Below are 15,638 nucleotides of genomic sequence, written 5' to 3'. Positions count from 1 at the left end.
GGAACTATTGCGGTTGAGGCATGAAGCTCAATATTCGCCTCCGTCAACGACCAAGCTTAAGAATTCGTGAAGCTGTGAACGTACATTAAAACCCTCATAATAATAATAATAATAATAATAATAATAATAATAGGAAAAACAGCCCTTTCTTAAACATAGTCTTCCTTAGAAAATTTTGCCAGGCTGCATCCGGTTTTCACTTCTTTGGATTTGGAGTAGTGAAATTTATTACAGAGCAAGGTCGTCAGCTTGGCGTGCAACCCTCAACCTGGAGGACTAAGTCCATGTATTTATGTCCCCCAGTGGCACGGTGGCCCAGTTATACCCCCCGGCACCGGTAAGTTCGCTCTTATTAGCTTTCTGCTACTCGCAGGCCTACGGTGGAGGTAATCTAACCAGCCTCCACACGAGGCAAGAAGAAGAAGAAGTCAGCCAAATCTGTTTAAAGTAAGAGACGTATGTGGATTTGTCTGCTTTGAAGGTTATTCTGAACCATCTCAGCTTGTGTGGCTGATGCTCCCTTCTTACAGCCGTCCCAGAACTTCTCGTCGAAGGATATTTTCAATTCTTTTTAAAAGTACAAAAGAATTATTTATTTATTGCCTTTCTCTCAATCAATTTACAATAAGAAGGAAATTAAGAAGTTTAAGTTTAAGTTTAATCTTGCATGAACTCCTGAAGTCCCTTATTGTTATTAGATTTTCATCCGGTGACTTTTCTCAGCCGTTAAAATGACAAACTCCGAATGATGTTGATGTCTCAGACATCAAAAAATGCCGGTGAGTTAATTTATATATTCAGACCCTTGAATACAAAAACTTGCTATAGTGTGAATGCGTACGTTTATAACATTACTGATATTAATTTTAATCATGGCCTCAATAAAGTTAAATATCCTTTAATTGATCATGTAAAAAAAACGTAATTCCTCTTATTAATATTTCTCGAAATTCTTAATAACAAAATTGGAAACTCTTTGCCCAGTGATAAAGTGAGTGAAGCTTGAAATATGTCGCTTACTTTTACCTATAGTTAAGTGTACCTGAAGTTATGCCTCCGTTCTGCCCATGTGTCTTCGTGCCCTATTACCTAATGAAGGACTGAGAAAGTGTATCTAGATAGTACAACATGGGTTTTCCAGTGCATCTCTTTCTCAGATAGTTCGAGACCTTCTTTCTCTCTAACCAAAACATTGTCTTTCCCGTGCAGTGCAGTTCCTCTGGGACGACTCTAATGCAAGAACTGATATGCAGTTCGCATGCCTATGCCCGTTAATTTATCATGTGCAACTGAATTCAAGATTAAGTAGGCCTACAGTTCATATGATTCTTGATCTGTCGTTGAAATATCTGTTAATTGACGCATATGATCGTTTCTAGGCAACGACTCGGTAAACACAGTTCCGGAGTTACGCTGTCAACAATATAAAGACATCCATTACTAGGTACCGCGCCAACTAACTCTCATTCTAGTACAACAAAAAAGAACTGTTTTCCGTGAGGTCCGTGCCGAGGAATCATAAAAGGGCACAGAAGGAATTCCGAGGCTGGCGGCTGTAGGAGTACAACGGAGAACGAGAACGACAGTTAAGGGTGTCCTAGTGATTTTTGAAGTGGGTAGATTTGTGACAACGCTGTAATTGATTGTGATTGAGAGAGACTGTAAAAGAAGTTGTTAATAAGTCAATCATCCAATTCAGAAGCCATTATTATTAGTCACGGAACCACAGACACGTGAAAATATGCAAGCATAATTTAAAAAATTCACCTTATACAAGAATATAAGGGATGGGACTATTAGTTACTTGCATTGATAACAATGATATGATTTGTATCAGTTTCAGTAGTGTTCATCTCTGAATACAGGAAACGACAAAGTAAGTATTCGATTAGCTTTTTGAGAATAATGCTGGCAGAATTTATGAGATAAATCAGGTGTTTTGGCATCTGCAATCAGATTTGAAGTGTTTTCGACATTGCGAATCCTAGTATTCACCAAATAAACAGGACTAAACAAGTCTTTATATAGATATTACTAAAAATTAGGAGAATTATCAATAATTGGATTCCGAGGATTGCAAAAAATTCAAGCCAGCTGCTGCACTTAGACGGATATTGCGATGCGAACGAGCGGAAGACATGCCGACGCATTTCGTAATTGAAATCCTTCCGAGATATCTTGGTATTCTCATTTTGCTTAGGAATCTTTACGACATTGTTGTTGTAAGGAATGAAGGATCTAATCAACATCGCCATCTTGTGGGAATTTCGCGAATCATGGAACTGCAAGGGCCATGTCCCCTTCCCCTTCCAACTTCCCTACCCATCCCATCATCCGGGTTTTGCTACGTCAGGGAAAGAGGTCCAGGGTCAGCAAGCTATCTATCGACATCCACATCAAGTAGCGCCATTTTGATATTTTACCAACAAAATTGTATGTTTCATAATTAAAGTGTGATTAATGTACAGACTCACACCCGAAATGATGTTCAGAACACACTGCACCATTTTCGTGCAGTTACTTCGTATGAAACACACAGTGTATGCTAAAGAATGGTGAAATAATTACCTATAGTACATAATTATTGTAATTAACAATTGTTTTGTTTGAGAAAGGTATCTGTAACAGCATGTTGCATGTTCCGAACTCCAACCTATGAATCCCGTGGCTTACATTTGTGACATATAATTTTTCGGCGTTAACATTACGTATCAAATAGCTACAATGTACAGAGTTTTCCTTAGGCAGATGTCATTTATTCAGCCGATGAAGATATTTTCTGTGATGAAGCCGAATTTTCAAGGACGAAATTGCGAAGGTCATCGCGTTATTACTCAGGTCAGTGTACACGTAGTCTTCATACAGCATTTCTGCATGTTCCATGAAAAAAAAGAACTCCGTGGCCTTCAGTCCGCAAGCCAACTATACCGACAGCGTGACCGCCGCTTGACGGCGAAGTTAGTGCCAATTTTAGCGGTTAGAGTGTGTCACGTGGTCAGCGCAACGGATTCCCAATGCCGTTAGTCTCGGTTTTCTTGACCGGAGCCGCTATTTCCTTGAAATATTTCCTCAGTTATCCTCACGAGGCTGAGCGGGCCCCGTTTCAGACCCACTACTTCTCAGAAAATCTAATAACACTGGGAATCGAACCCGAGACCTCTGGATCTGTAACGTAGAACTCTGACCACTAGACCACTAAGGTTCCGTATGTTCTATGGGACGTCCTAAATAGAACCCAGGAGTGCCGACCCCTCAACAGTGACGTTCAGTCTTCTTAATTATAAATCGATAAGTATCTGTAGACATGTAAAAATATTTCACAATTTGTCTTCATAAAATGAGACACGCTCTGTGGGATTAGGATCAACCTCACGCTCTTCTTAATCTCATACGTAATGAATAATTTTTTTTTGTTTATCGATTACAATGAAGAAAGTTAACATATTCAGGACATGTAGAATGGATGAGAGGGATCGGTAATTAATTCGGAATTTTAATCGCAAAACCGGAAAGGAAGAGATCTCAAGCAATAGCTATACAATGATAACACAGGAATAGAGATAGAGGGTGGACTGGGTAGGAATAGGCTCTTGTCAATGTGGGAGTGAATATTCAGGCTCCTAAAAGGAGCAAACTCTCTTAATTGGCTGAAAGACAACGAGTGTAGCTAATCAGCTGGCTCATGTAGATAGTTATTTCGTAAATATATTGATATTATTAATATGTTTACTGTATTTTGATATAATTCTAGTTTTTTTATATTTATTCCACAATAACGTATTTATTTCATCAAAGAACGATCCATTAACAGTTGGCTATCGTCACCCTCTCAATATTGTTTTACATTTTGCCTTTACTTCTTACTTTCATTCTGTAACTGAAACTTCACTTCTATACTGCACACCTGAAACGTACAGTGTTTCATAAATCTATCGTTAGCTTTCAATTTTTTAATGATTTGAAGATATAATTGGCAGTAAATATGATGTGTGTGTTATTTAAAATTTCCAATTGATACCTTTTTCATCATAATAATATTTACATATTTAAGAATATATATCTTTAATTTTTCAGTGTTCTGCATATTTCTTAATTTTAGGATGCTCAGTTCTATTTCGAGAGTCACTATGTCCATCAAAATGTATAACATTTTTTAACTTAGAAATCATAGGTTCTTACTATTTTAATTAAATACTTGGAATCTGAAGGTTATATTTTATCTGGTGTCTTATAGAATTTTATAATTTCTATCCATTTCACTTTGGAATAGAACAAATCACAGGCATGAAATTTTGTATAACATTTTCAACATATTCATAACTACGAACAAAAGTAAGCAGTGCTGTGAATACATTTTGAAGTAACTGGGAGTTATTCGACGTTATTAAATAAATAGTGTCCATGCTATCACATCTTATGTATTTTTTGTTCCAACACGCATTACTACAGTTAATTTTTAGATTATTATTAACGAATGTACCTTTATTTTAATTCGGTTCCTTCCTAAATCAGTTGTTTAGAAAAAATCCTTACTGTAGCAATATACTGTATATTCACAATACAAAGATACAGTAACAGTAAGTTCACCGGCTGTGGGATAGATGGCAGCAAGATACAGCGTCCGTGTCTGTTTACGGGGGGGGGCGGTGTTCCATCTGGGGTTACCATAGTTACCGAAGGTTTTTGTTCTCACACCATGTACTATGAAAGACTGGTCTGTATGTGTCTGGAGAGACGCAATAATAATGAATGTGATGGTTGGTCCATTGTGTCAGTATTCGCCCCTCCACCAACATCTCATCCACTCCTTTTCACCCTCGGGGGACGCCATCTGCCGCGCAATTTCGTCTCAGCATCGCGTCACTCCTGCCACCTAGCGGAACGTCGTTGAAGCTTTCCTCAAAACATCCATACTTTTACAGCTTTGTTACAGCGGACACAGGTGGCAACTTTTGTTCTCTTTCTGTTTCAAAAGTAACCCTACTTCTTCTAGTGGCACTTGACAGGAAATATTTGGTAAATTATTTTGTACGAGTGCACGTAGAAAGGACCCGAATTTTGAAGACTTCAAAACAGTTGACATGAGAAGAAGATGCGGTGACGAAGAGGTTGATCCTAGCATTATTTGTGGAGCCACCTCACGAGCACCAGGAGAACTTTCGCGGTTGTGGCGTCTGGAGGCTCATCATCAGGAGGCTTTGACCGGTGGCACGGCGGCGTGGGCTTGGGAGGCCGCGGCAGAAAACACTGTGAGTAAACAGATGCCTGTCTTCATAGAAGTTCTATTTACGCAGTGATAATTTTTGTAAAAAATATATTCTTCAGAATGTGCCAATTGTTGCTGGCATTTCATAACCATTTGCGACTTTAAACAAGTATTCAATGTGCAGATTTTCTGGCCATTATTGACTTACGCTTGAATTTTGTGAAACATAAAGGGTGGAATGCACAATTGTAATGTTTAATCTGTAAATTTTGAATTGAACACTTCTTTTAAACGTTAATAAGAGAATAACGCGTAAGATTTTATGCGTAGTGTTAGTGTTACAATAAATTATGTATAAAACTACGTTTCAAGTGATAACTATGATGATCCTACATGAATACTTTCCTATGAGTTTATATTTTAAGCAAAACAAAAATATGTCACTGTTATACGTACGTTTCGAAGTAATTATTAGCAAATTAATTTCTTTTATAGATTATAAATAAAGGATATATTTCTATTTTACCTGTAAATTACGGGGAGATTATATTAAAATGGAATGTAAAAAATATATGACAATATGGACCGGATTCAGTTGGCTCAGGATACTGTTCAATAATGATATGTACTGAAAAGGTTAATGAACTTTCGGGTTCTCTAAAAGGAGAAGAATTTCTTGACTAGCTCTAGTTTCTCTTTTACTCATATCATTACTAATTTACTTTCAAAATGTATTTGGTATTGAAATCTTGTTCATCGTTCAGTATATTTTCTTCTATATGCATATCTTTTCACTAGGCTTTTAAAAAATATTATGTAATCAAAATTACTCGTACTAATGATTTCTTTTGGTTTGAAAAAATAGGACTCAACTTCCAAACATAATACAGTTTCACAGTGGGCCTAAGAATTATTACATCCAAGAAATGGAAATTAACAAGGGAATATATAAAATAATGTACCTAGGAAGTTCATAATATGTACCCGTTAAATAAAGTTAGGGTAATCAAATGAAGGAAAGTGAGATGATTTGGGCATGTCCCACAAAGGAGAATACTGAGAAATGCATACAAAAATTAGTCTCAATTCATAGAGAGAAGAGACACCTTGAAGACAAAGGGAAGATCAAGGGATAATATTGAAACGAATATTAAGGGAATCGTTTATGATTATGTGGACTGGCTTTATCTAGCATAGGATACAGTTCTGCTGCTGGTATTTGCAAACATGACAATGAGTCTGAAATTTCCAAAATATACACGCAGTTTCTTAAATAACTGAGCGACTATCACTTTCTCAAGTAATCTGCTCTATTTACTTAGGTGTAAATTTATAGCTTGCCACAAAACGGAATGTTGTCCCTAATAATGTAATGTAATTATGTAATAGTATATTAGTGTTATTTTTTATGAAATCAACGTATCGTAATTGAAACTGTATGTGGTGTTTTCTTGCTGCTCTGTGGGCTCACCGCCATCTTGTGGTACAGGATACGAGCGTTGCCATGGATACGAATAGCAGCTTCCCCTTCTCTGGTTCGTCCAGCCAGTCCCAACAGCCACAAGATCTGGTCCAGCAACAACTACAACAGGTTCCGGGGCGCAGGACTCCTCTCGGAGCTGTGGGACTAGGGGGGTTTTATTTCTCTTCGTCTCCGTCATGCCCCCCGCCCCCCAACAATGGAACATGCCCCCTCCAGGCTGACGAGAACAGGCCCGAGTCAGCCGGGTCACACCATCAAAATCAGCACATGGGACAGAGGTATAGTAAAAGATTGTCCTCTTATGGAACCACGCAAAGCAGGAAAATTAACAAATGAATGCATAGCGAAGCAACTCTAGCACTTTCGCCTACTTTTGTTTAGTTATCGCCAGAATTGTAAGACGCACAAAAAAATGTGTAGCGTACGTAAAATATGTGTTTCATTTCCATCTACAAACTTTGTTCGAAATATTTCCATTTACGTGTAAAATGTCCGTTGTTGATGTCGAATTTAAAAAAATGAATATGTCGTCGAGTTTATGAAAATTTTCTAGTATAAATTTTCGTGAAAATAGGTTCAGCTTTCTCAAAATGGTACGTGTGAACAAAGACAAACTTGACAAACTAATAGGTGTATTTCTTGCAACTGCTTTTAACGAATGTGACAAAAATAGCTCCTACAAGAATCTCGTTAGTAGCTTACGAAAATAAATTACTGAGAAGGATGTTTTGATACATTTGTAGTGTTTTGCACATTCTACATCGTCTTGCTTCTATTTAAAAAGCAACGTTTCTTAGATTGGATTCTCCGATATTTGAATTTAAAGGAATTTAGTTAAAAACGACATTTAGGAAGTTTTGTCTTCCAGCCAAAAAGAACTCTGTTATGAAACAGAAATTTCAAGTTACTTGTATACAAAATTAGAGGAGAATTTTGAAAGGCATTTGTAAGTTGTTAAAATTCTGCACTTAAACTCTGCTGTATTTTAACTTCAATTAAGAAGATACACAAAGCTTAAAGTTTGTATTAAGTCAAAATGCCCGTTACAAGAATGGACAAGAATATTACGTGTACATCCTGTTGATTCGGGTTTTCTGGAAGTAATTATGACTGCATTTATGATATATCAATGTAACCTACTTTAAGATATTCCGTTACATTTGGTATGTTTCAGTCATTCAAGTATTTTAGGCAATAAAACTGTGTGTTTCAATGAATCTGGAAAAGATAATATTGCCACTTGTTTATGGCTGCGTGACTAATAATAACGGATTTGGTTTGGATAATTACATTTATTAACACCTTCTTTTACTATCACTAGTAATCACAATCAGTTACAGGGCTATCGCTATCTACCCATTTCACAAATTTCAAGGACACGCTAATTCTCCTCAGTATTCACTAGTCTTATCCTGCTAACGGATTTATAACAGTCTCACTGTAACTACAGCACACATAAAGTCCTCTTTTCATATGCTAAGCTTCTCTTCGCCGGCTAAATTTCGACTGACAACTTGATCTTTACTTCACATCCTCCCATACAGGACTCAGTCTTAACTGAACTGTCAGTTATTGTTGACTTCTCTTTATATAGTCTTTCGTCCGACCACAATAAAGAGAACACATCCGTTGCCTTGCAGTGGATATATGCGAACTGCATAGAGAACACCCCTTTCGACATCAGATCTATTATTGCATTCGTGTATTGCGGGCTTTGCCTCCAAATGGGTTTACATGTCACAATATGTTCCTCTAAAGCCGGCCACTCACGACTCCTCTCGCTAATTATTTTACCTGCGCGCTCTGAAATCTGAGGGGTTTCATTGAAGTCGAGTAACTAACCGTACAACACGGTCGTGTCCGAAATTATGTCCCGACTAACGCTTCGACTTACCATGCAGGAATAGTGGTCACGGTAGCTTCTTTACATATCGATTCCAGTTTGTTATTCACGAATTATACCGTCATTTTGCACTGTGTAATCTGATGTGCTTACAGCGTCGTTAATTATTTACAGCCCATATTATTCAGATTTCTAATTTTGAGAGGGTGATGAGGGATGAAGATAAAATTGTGGGAGGGTGGTGAATAGAACTGAAGTCACATAGTCGAGAGGCGCTTTCTTTTTACCTACGCATGGAAATAACGTTTGCCTGACTGAGGGTTCTTAGTGTCTTGCCTGGCAGTCCTGCGATGGAAACCCTTTCTCCCACATGGATTCCAGTTCGTTATTCACAAATATCCTGTAACTGGACACTATATAACGTGTGTATTTGAAAAGTGTCGTTAAATGGACAAGATCTCAAGAACAAGAAAAGTTCTTACTATACAAGTTATTTTATTTTTTGATGTATGTGTATTTGGTGATGATACAGAATTGGTTTATAGTATGATATTCGTAACATGAAGTGTAAATTTCTGTTGCATTTTTGGGAATTCATTGAGAAGTTTGTGAGCATCATTATGACTTACAGTTTCCTATAGCATAACACCCCCAATATTTTTGTGTTGGAATCTGAAGTCACTATGAAAGAAACTTGTTTCCTCAAACAAAAACCCTATGAGGGTCAGTGATTAATGTTCCTTGACTATGCAAAACAAGAAGTTAATATTGTACAAGGATATTTATTTATCATGTGCTAGATGCTGTCGTGACATCAAAAATAGTGTAGAAATTGGCCTATACTATGATATTCCTAATATAAAACATAAATTTCTGTTATGCCTCTTTTCTTTTATTAAGGGGTATATTAACATGATTAATACTTAACATAGACTGAGGGTGTTTGAGAACAGTGCGTTGACGAGAATATTTGGATCGAAGAGAGATGAAGTGACAGGAGGTTGTAGAAAATTGCACAATGAGGAGCTTCATAACTTGTACTCTACTGCAAGTATAATTAAAATAATCAAGTCAAGGAGGATGAGGTGGGCAGGTCATGTAGCACGAATAGTGGAGAGGAGGAATGAGTGTAAGATATTGGTGGGAAAGTCAGAAGGAAAGAGACCACTGGGAAGACCAAGGAGTACGTGGGTGGACAATATTAGAATGGATCTTAGAGAGATAGGATGTCATGGTGTTGATTGGATTGATCTGGCTCAGGATAGGGACCAGTGGACACGGTAATGAACCTTCGGGTTCCATAAAATGCTGGGAAACTCTTGAGTAGCTGCAGAATTGGCGGCTTCTCAAGAAGGGCTCAGCTCCATGAGTAAATAAGTGAGTAATACTTAACAGTTTCTAATAGCGTAATATCCCTGTCTTGCTACGTTTTAATTCGAGGTCGCTATGAAACAAAAACGTTTGTTTTCTCACAAAAACAAAAAGGAAGTTTAATGACTGATATTCAGAGACTATACATAAGCGTAAACACATAGGTCAAGAGAAAGCCAGGTAATCTAAGTGTAAACCAAAGATGAATTGATGAGCTTCATTATGTGTATTTTAACGACGACAATTCGCCGTGCTGATGCGGCAACTTCTCCAGCAGAGCAGAGATGCAGTGACATCTATGCTACGATCTGTAGGCGTTGGCAGAAGTGTAGCACTCGACACATTCAAGGATAATTTTCAAGTTCGCTAACCTTGAATATCAGGAGGCCAAGGGGAAAGATAAGACGCAAACAAACGATGTTATCAAAAGTAATAAAACTAGTTGAAAGCGAAGTTCTCAGATACGCTATTTGGGACGTAATTTTACGTATTACAATATTTAAGGGCGTGAAATTTGTTCACTCGCTCTAAACATGTTAGCTCGTACATACCGAGCAATCGAGATCAGTGTAAAGGGGAAAAACATTCGGACTTAAGAACGAAGAAGTAATGGAAGGTGGAAATACATAATCAGGGGCTTCACAATTTATAGCCTTAACGTACCCAATACGTATAGGATACCTGTGTAGGTAAAAAAGTAAAGTTGTTCCTGTGCTTGACTAATTAAGTATTACGCCATGAAGGAGTATGGGGAAGTGGATATATAGATCCACATTTTATTGGCCTTAGCATTACTTGAAGGTGAGTAGTCAGCTTGACGCCCCGGCCGCTTTACCCCCGGGGAAAAATTACCCAGTACCCATTGGATAGGAGGCTGGGTGAATCCCAGAGCCGGTCCAGACGACATGGAGAAAAGAAAATTCTTGATTCTACGGTTCTTGTTTATTTAACGATGCTGTCAATAACGTCTAAATAATTGTGACAAATGAATAATGAATTTGTACATATATCAACATGAAGCAGTACTGACCTAATGTGAAGTTTTGCTTTGTCAGTTACCACAGGAAATATGGAATACCTTTGAGGACCTGAAAAAACACGAAATACTCGTACTTCTGTCATGATACCGGTCTCCGAACCAAGACCTGAACCTGGAACTTCCAGAATATAAAGCAATTGCTATCTTCTCGAACGTGAAGTTCGATGTTATAAATTGTTATTCATTACAGTTGCAGCTGATTGAGGGATAGAGGAATATAACAAATGCCTAACAAAAAATTTTGCAGCTTTGCATGTAGTCCTCTACAAAATCCTGCATGAAACTATTTTAAATATTTCGGTGCAGCATACAAGTTCCACCATTAATGTCATCAGTAATTATGCATGCTGAGCTTAAATATTCTTTGTGTTTATAGATGTCTGTTGAAACTATGGGCGTGTACGATTCCGTAAGAGCATTATAATTCCATTAAAATATACAATAAGTATGTATATTTGAATGTGGTATAAAATTTTCTTTCTATTTTTTTTTTCAGGCGTAAGTAATTTTACTCTTTCTTACTCTTAGTTCTTCGTTGTTAGGGTAATGTCCTGCTTATTGCTGTATTCAGGGACTTCTCTCTTTTTCAATAAAGTGTCACATTTTCTTTTTCAGGGTTGTTTGTGTTAATGTGTGTTATTTGTCATGTGTTAATATACAATTTCTACATTTATTTCATTGAATGTTCATGAAACGCTAAAAATTGTACGCTTTCTTGTCAGATTAAATCAACATCAACAACGATCTTCCAGCATGGGGAGCAGTGGCGGTGGTAGCGGAGGTGTTGGCAAATCGAAATCCCGTCAGGGTAAAATGGTGCGACTCAACATCAACGCAAGAGAACGAAGAAGAATGCACGATTTAAACGACGCATTGGACGAATTACGTAGCGTAATCCCTTACGCACATTCGCCGTCAGTGCGGAAACTGTCCAAGATAGCGACTCTTCTCCTTGCTAAAAACTTCATTCTTATGCAAGCGAATGCACTGGAGGAGCTGCGACGGCTCATCGCGTACCTACAGCAAACGGTGGCAGCGGCGGGATTGGCTCCAGCAGGTGGATACGCTGAACTGGCGGGATTCCCCGCAACTCCAACCGCCACCAAACTACAGCAACAGGCTCAGGTGGCAGCTACGGCAACATCAGCCCCAAGGGGCTCCAACGGTTCTGTAGTGGCCCCTGGATCGGCCACGGCTTCTTGAATGTTAAAGAAAAAACTGCAATCATAAGATTAGTAAAATCATTTGGACCAGCCGGGTAATAAATAATAGGGAGTAAATAAATAAATCTTCGGTAACATAAATTAACATGCAGGTTTATAAGACTCTGTGTAACTTCAGACTTTAATCTAAAGAATTTTAGTTTTACAGACGATACATGACACACATAAATCGGCCTTATAATATCACTGACATAAGATAGTGTAATCATAAATGTCTGTAGCAATACAATTGTAGTTGTCATTAGGATATAAAATCAAAAGAAGGCTGACAAAAATGAAATCACGGGAAAGACTACTGAAACGCAATACAACTATAACAGACTCATACAAATGTCACTGATAAATTAAGATTTAAACATACATTATAATTTTATAAATAGAATAATTCTTTCGCCTCAACTTCGTTCTGAATTGCTGGAGGCTGGTAACTTCGTAAAATACTTTATAATTTTCTCATTTAATTAAAATTAAATAACAAAGTCTGTAAAAGTTGTATGAATCAGGAAGGAATATACAAAATTTATGTGAAGTAGAGTCACAGTAGATTAATTATGTTCAGAAAGAGAGTTATAATAGTTCTTACTGCGAATATCGAATTTTTGCTTCATATCTTGTATGAATAACATACTGTAACGTGTTTTGCTACTGAAGACGCCGATCAGCTTGTTAATTGGTGTATTTAAGAACCTACAAGTCATAACTACAAATACTTATAAAACAGTTGAGGATCACACAATTTATACACCCTACACAATAATCTGTTCACTCTATCTTCAGTGGCCTTCTCTTATTCACAGCAGGATACGGGAGCTATACCAATGTCACTGTATTCATTCATTCATACAGTGACATTGGTATAGCTCCCGTATCGTTCTGTGAATAATTGAAGACCATTGAAGATAGAGTGAACAGATTATTGTGTAGGGTGTATAAATTGTGTGATCCTCAACTGTTTTATAAGTATTACACATTCCCAATAACTTCTCACACTAACGGTATTCACGTTCACGATTCACTCGCTACAACTGAACTCGGCGACCGCTACAATTCAACTGACTCCTTAGGCAGTGCAGTTCTCTTACAAACCCTCAGACAAACAACGGAAAAAGCGCCTCGCTTTCTTGTTGCGTGATCGCCGTGTTTACATTTGTTGCTGGGCAACGCTGCCAAGAGTTGTTTATTGCTGCGTAGTAACCAGCGTGCTTCGGCTCGGCTCGGCTCGGCACGGCATGGAGTAACACCGCTGTCCTTACTTTTGCGTAACCTGGCAACCGACCGTTTATCAAGTGTCTGTCTTCGTGGTATCATGTTCCACCTCCCGTTGCCCAGCAACGGTTAGACATGTCACAATAGACTTCGGACTGGTTTTGTATGCATCCTCCGGATATGTAGTTGTGGCGTTTAAGGAAAGTTATCTTCAACCTGTATACATAACTCGGTGAGGTGTTAGCTTAACCTTAGACATGTTAATAAACAGAGATACTAAAATCGAGAGTGTACTTAGCTTTACTGGATACCCAGACTTTGTCCATCATCTGGCACTTCGAAAGGAACGTAAAATTCCAAGCTCGATATATTACTGTCATTAATTGAAAAGCTGGCGAGAAGCTATTCAGATGTGTCCCTCAGTGCACTATTTGAGATATCTGTCTTTGGCGGACACATCTGAGTAAGTGCTCCCCTCCTTCACTACTTCAGCTGAGAACGGAAAAAGATCCAATTTTTGGAACACTGTGTTCCTATTCGGAATAACAGAGAATAGACACAGCTCAGGGATCCAGTAATTAAGTGTAATGTACCATCGCCAGAACACTTTGGAACTGATAGGGCACTTCATTGTAAAGTCGGAAGAAAGACAATTTAGTATGCGTGTGTGCGTACTTGCTTGCGTGCGTGCGCACATGTGCGTGTAAGTGTATTTGAAGGACGACACAATTTTCTTCTTTCTTTCTTTCTTTCTTTCTTTCTTTCTTTCTTTTTTTTTTTGGTAGATTACTTTTAGTATATACTTTAATACTGAGTAAGACAAAGGGAAATATTCTGTACCAATTCAAACACACAAGCTTATAGCTCAACTTACAAACCTCTGTTTAGTTTATCATATCAAAGTATCTTTTTTAAAATAAGAATGTAATTTACACTAAAATGAGCGCTTGTTAGTTAACTCTTTATAAACTTCAAAAAGTTTTTTCTGAGATTCTAAATAAATCAGAGGAATATAAATATTTAACATCCACGGACTTTGCATAGCCATAAGAAATAACTCTGCAAAGAGTGATATTCTTATCGATACTGTCATGTATCCGGGGTCTGCGTGACTAATACTAACGGGTTTTGGATTTAATAATCGAATTTACTGGGCCATTATTCAACTAGTTACAACAGTTCCCAGATCACTATCTGAAACAGTGTCATCTTCTGACTGGACACTCCACGGGAACTATTATAGCTTCCAGTTAAACTGTCGGTTATTGTTGTCTCTGCGTTATATAGCCTGGGTCGGATCACAGGCACAGAAAACACATCCGTTGAGTGAGAATGGATATATATATGAACCCACATAGGAAACACCTCTTGCAACAGTGGTTCTACTGTTGTGTACGTGTATTGCGGACGTTGCCTAGAAATGGATCTACTCTATTGTTGTTTGCGTATTTGTTGTGGGTTTGTTTATGAGTCTTTCCCTAGTAATGGGTCTACACGTCACAATATGAAGAAAGTAATTTGAGGCAGGCACTTGAAGTCTATGGTCTAGAGCTGAAGAAAATGTCCGAACTTGTGTATGCAAGAATTCTCTTAGTGTAATATAACAAGTTGATATACTTTCGTGGCTGTGGGTAACATGCCGGCTCAGGCGACCTCCAGCTACTTTTGTGGGTGTTAAATTTAACCAAATATGCTGCAAAATGTTTTATTTATTGAAAAAGATATTTATTTTACACAAAATTTGCCAATTTTTGTGTGACAATTTTGAGACATGTATTCGTAAAGCAAGTTAAAAAATTAACTAGACACTTTCCGTATTTCTTCTTTTAGAAAAAAGTTTTAAATTTCAATGAAGGAAGTAAGAATGTTACGAAGCGCGAGCAGGAACAACCGGTTTAGTACATTATACGATACAATCACTTCCTGGTTTATGTGATTTCGGTTTAACATTATTGAAGATTGTCGGCCTAAACAACTTCTTCATGCCAAAATTTGTAATAAACGATAAAACAATCTAATAAGTTTAGAACTTCGATTGTCTGGGCTGCGATGTATCTTACGGCGAAGGGAAACATCCCGAACAGAAGTTGTCTCGATCTTCATATATTTGTCAAAAGATAACAGAGCGCTAAAAATAGACTAGAAAGGAAGCTCAAACTAAATTATGTAAGGTTATAGCAGCTCCTATACGTATTTATGTATAGACGGGATAACTGGGCTCTACATACGTAGAAAGGAGGAAAATTGAAACAACAGAGATGCGCTCT

At 37.7% G+C, this 15,638-nt stretch overlaps 1 protein-coding gene across 1 annotated transcript; it reads left to right on the top strand.

The window, feature by feature from the left end:
- The first annotated feature begins 4,614 nt into the window (after positions 1–4,614).
- LOC111867967 (oligodendrocyte transcription factor 2) lies at positions 4,615–12,755 on the top strand. Its single transcript, XM_023858232.2, has 3 exons — positions 4,615–5,249; positions 6,696–6,967; positions 11,665–12,755. The coding sequence occupies exons 1-3, from the start codon at positions 5,082–5,084 to the stop codon at positions 12,143–12,145; spliced, it is 921 nt and encodes a 306-aa protein (XP_023714000.1). The 5' UTR covers positions 4,615–5,081; the 3' UTR covers positions 12,146–12,755.
- The last annotated feature ends 2,883 nt before the right edge of the window (positions 12,756–15,638 follow it).

The sequence above is a fragment of the Cryptotermes secundus genome, unplaced genomic scaffold (genome assembly GCF_002891405.2).
Source record: "Cryptotermes secundus unplaced genomic scaffold, Csec_1.0 scaffold337, whole genome shotgun sequence".
In the NCBI taxonomy this organism is placed as follows: domain Eukaryota; kingdom Metazoa; phylum Arthropoda; class Insecta; order Blattodea; family Kalotermitidae; genus Cryptotermes; species Cryptotermes secundus.
The sequence above is the reverse complement of the archived record's forward strand: the minus strand, read 5'-3'. Positions and strand labels throughout refer to the sequence as shown.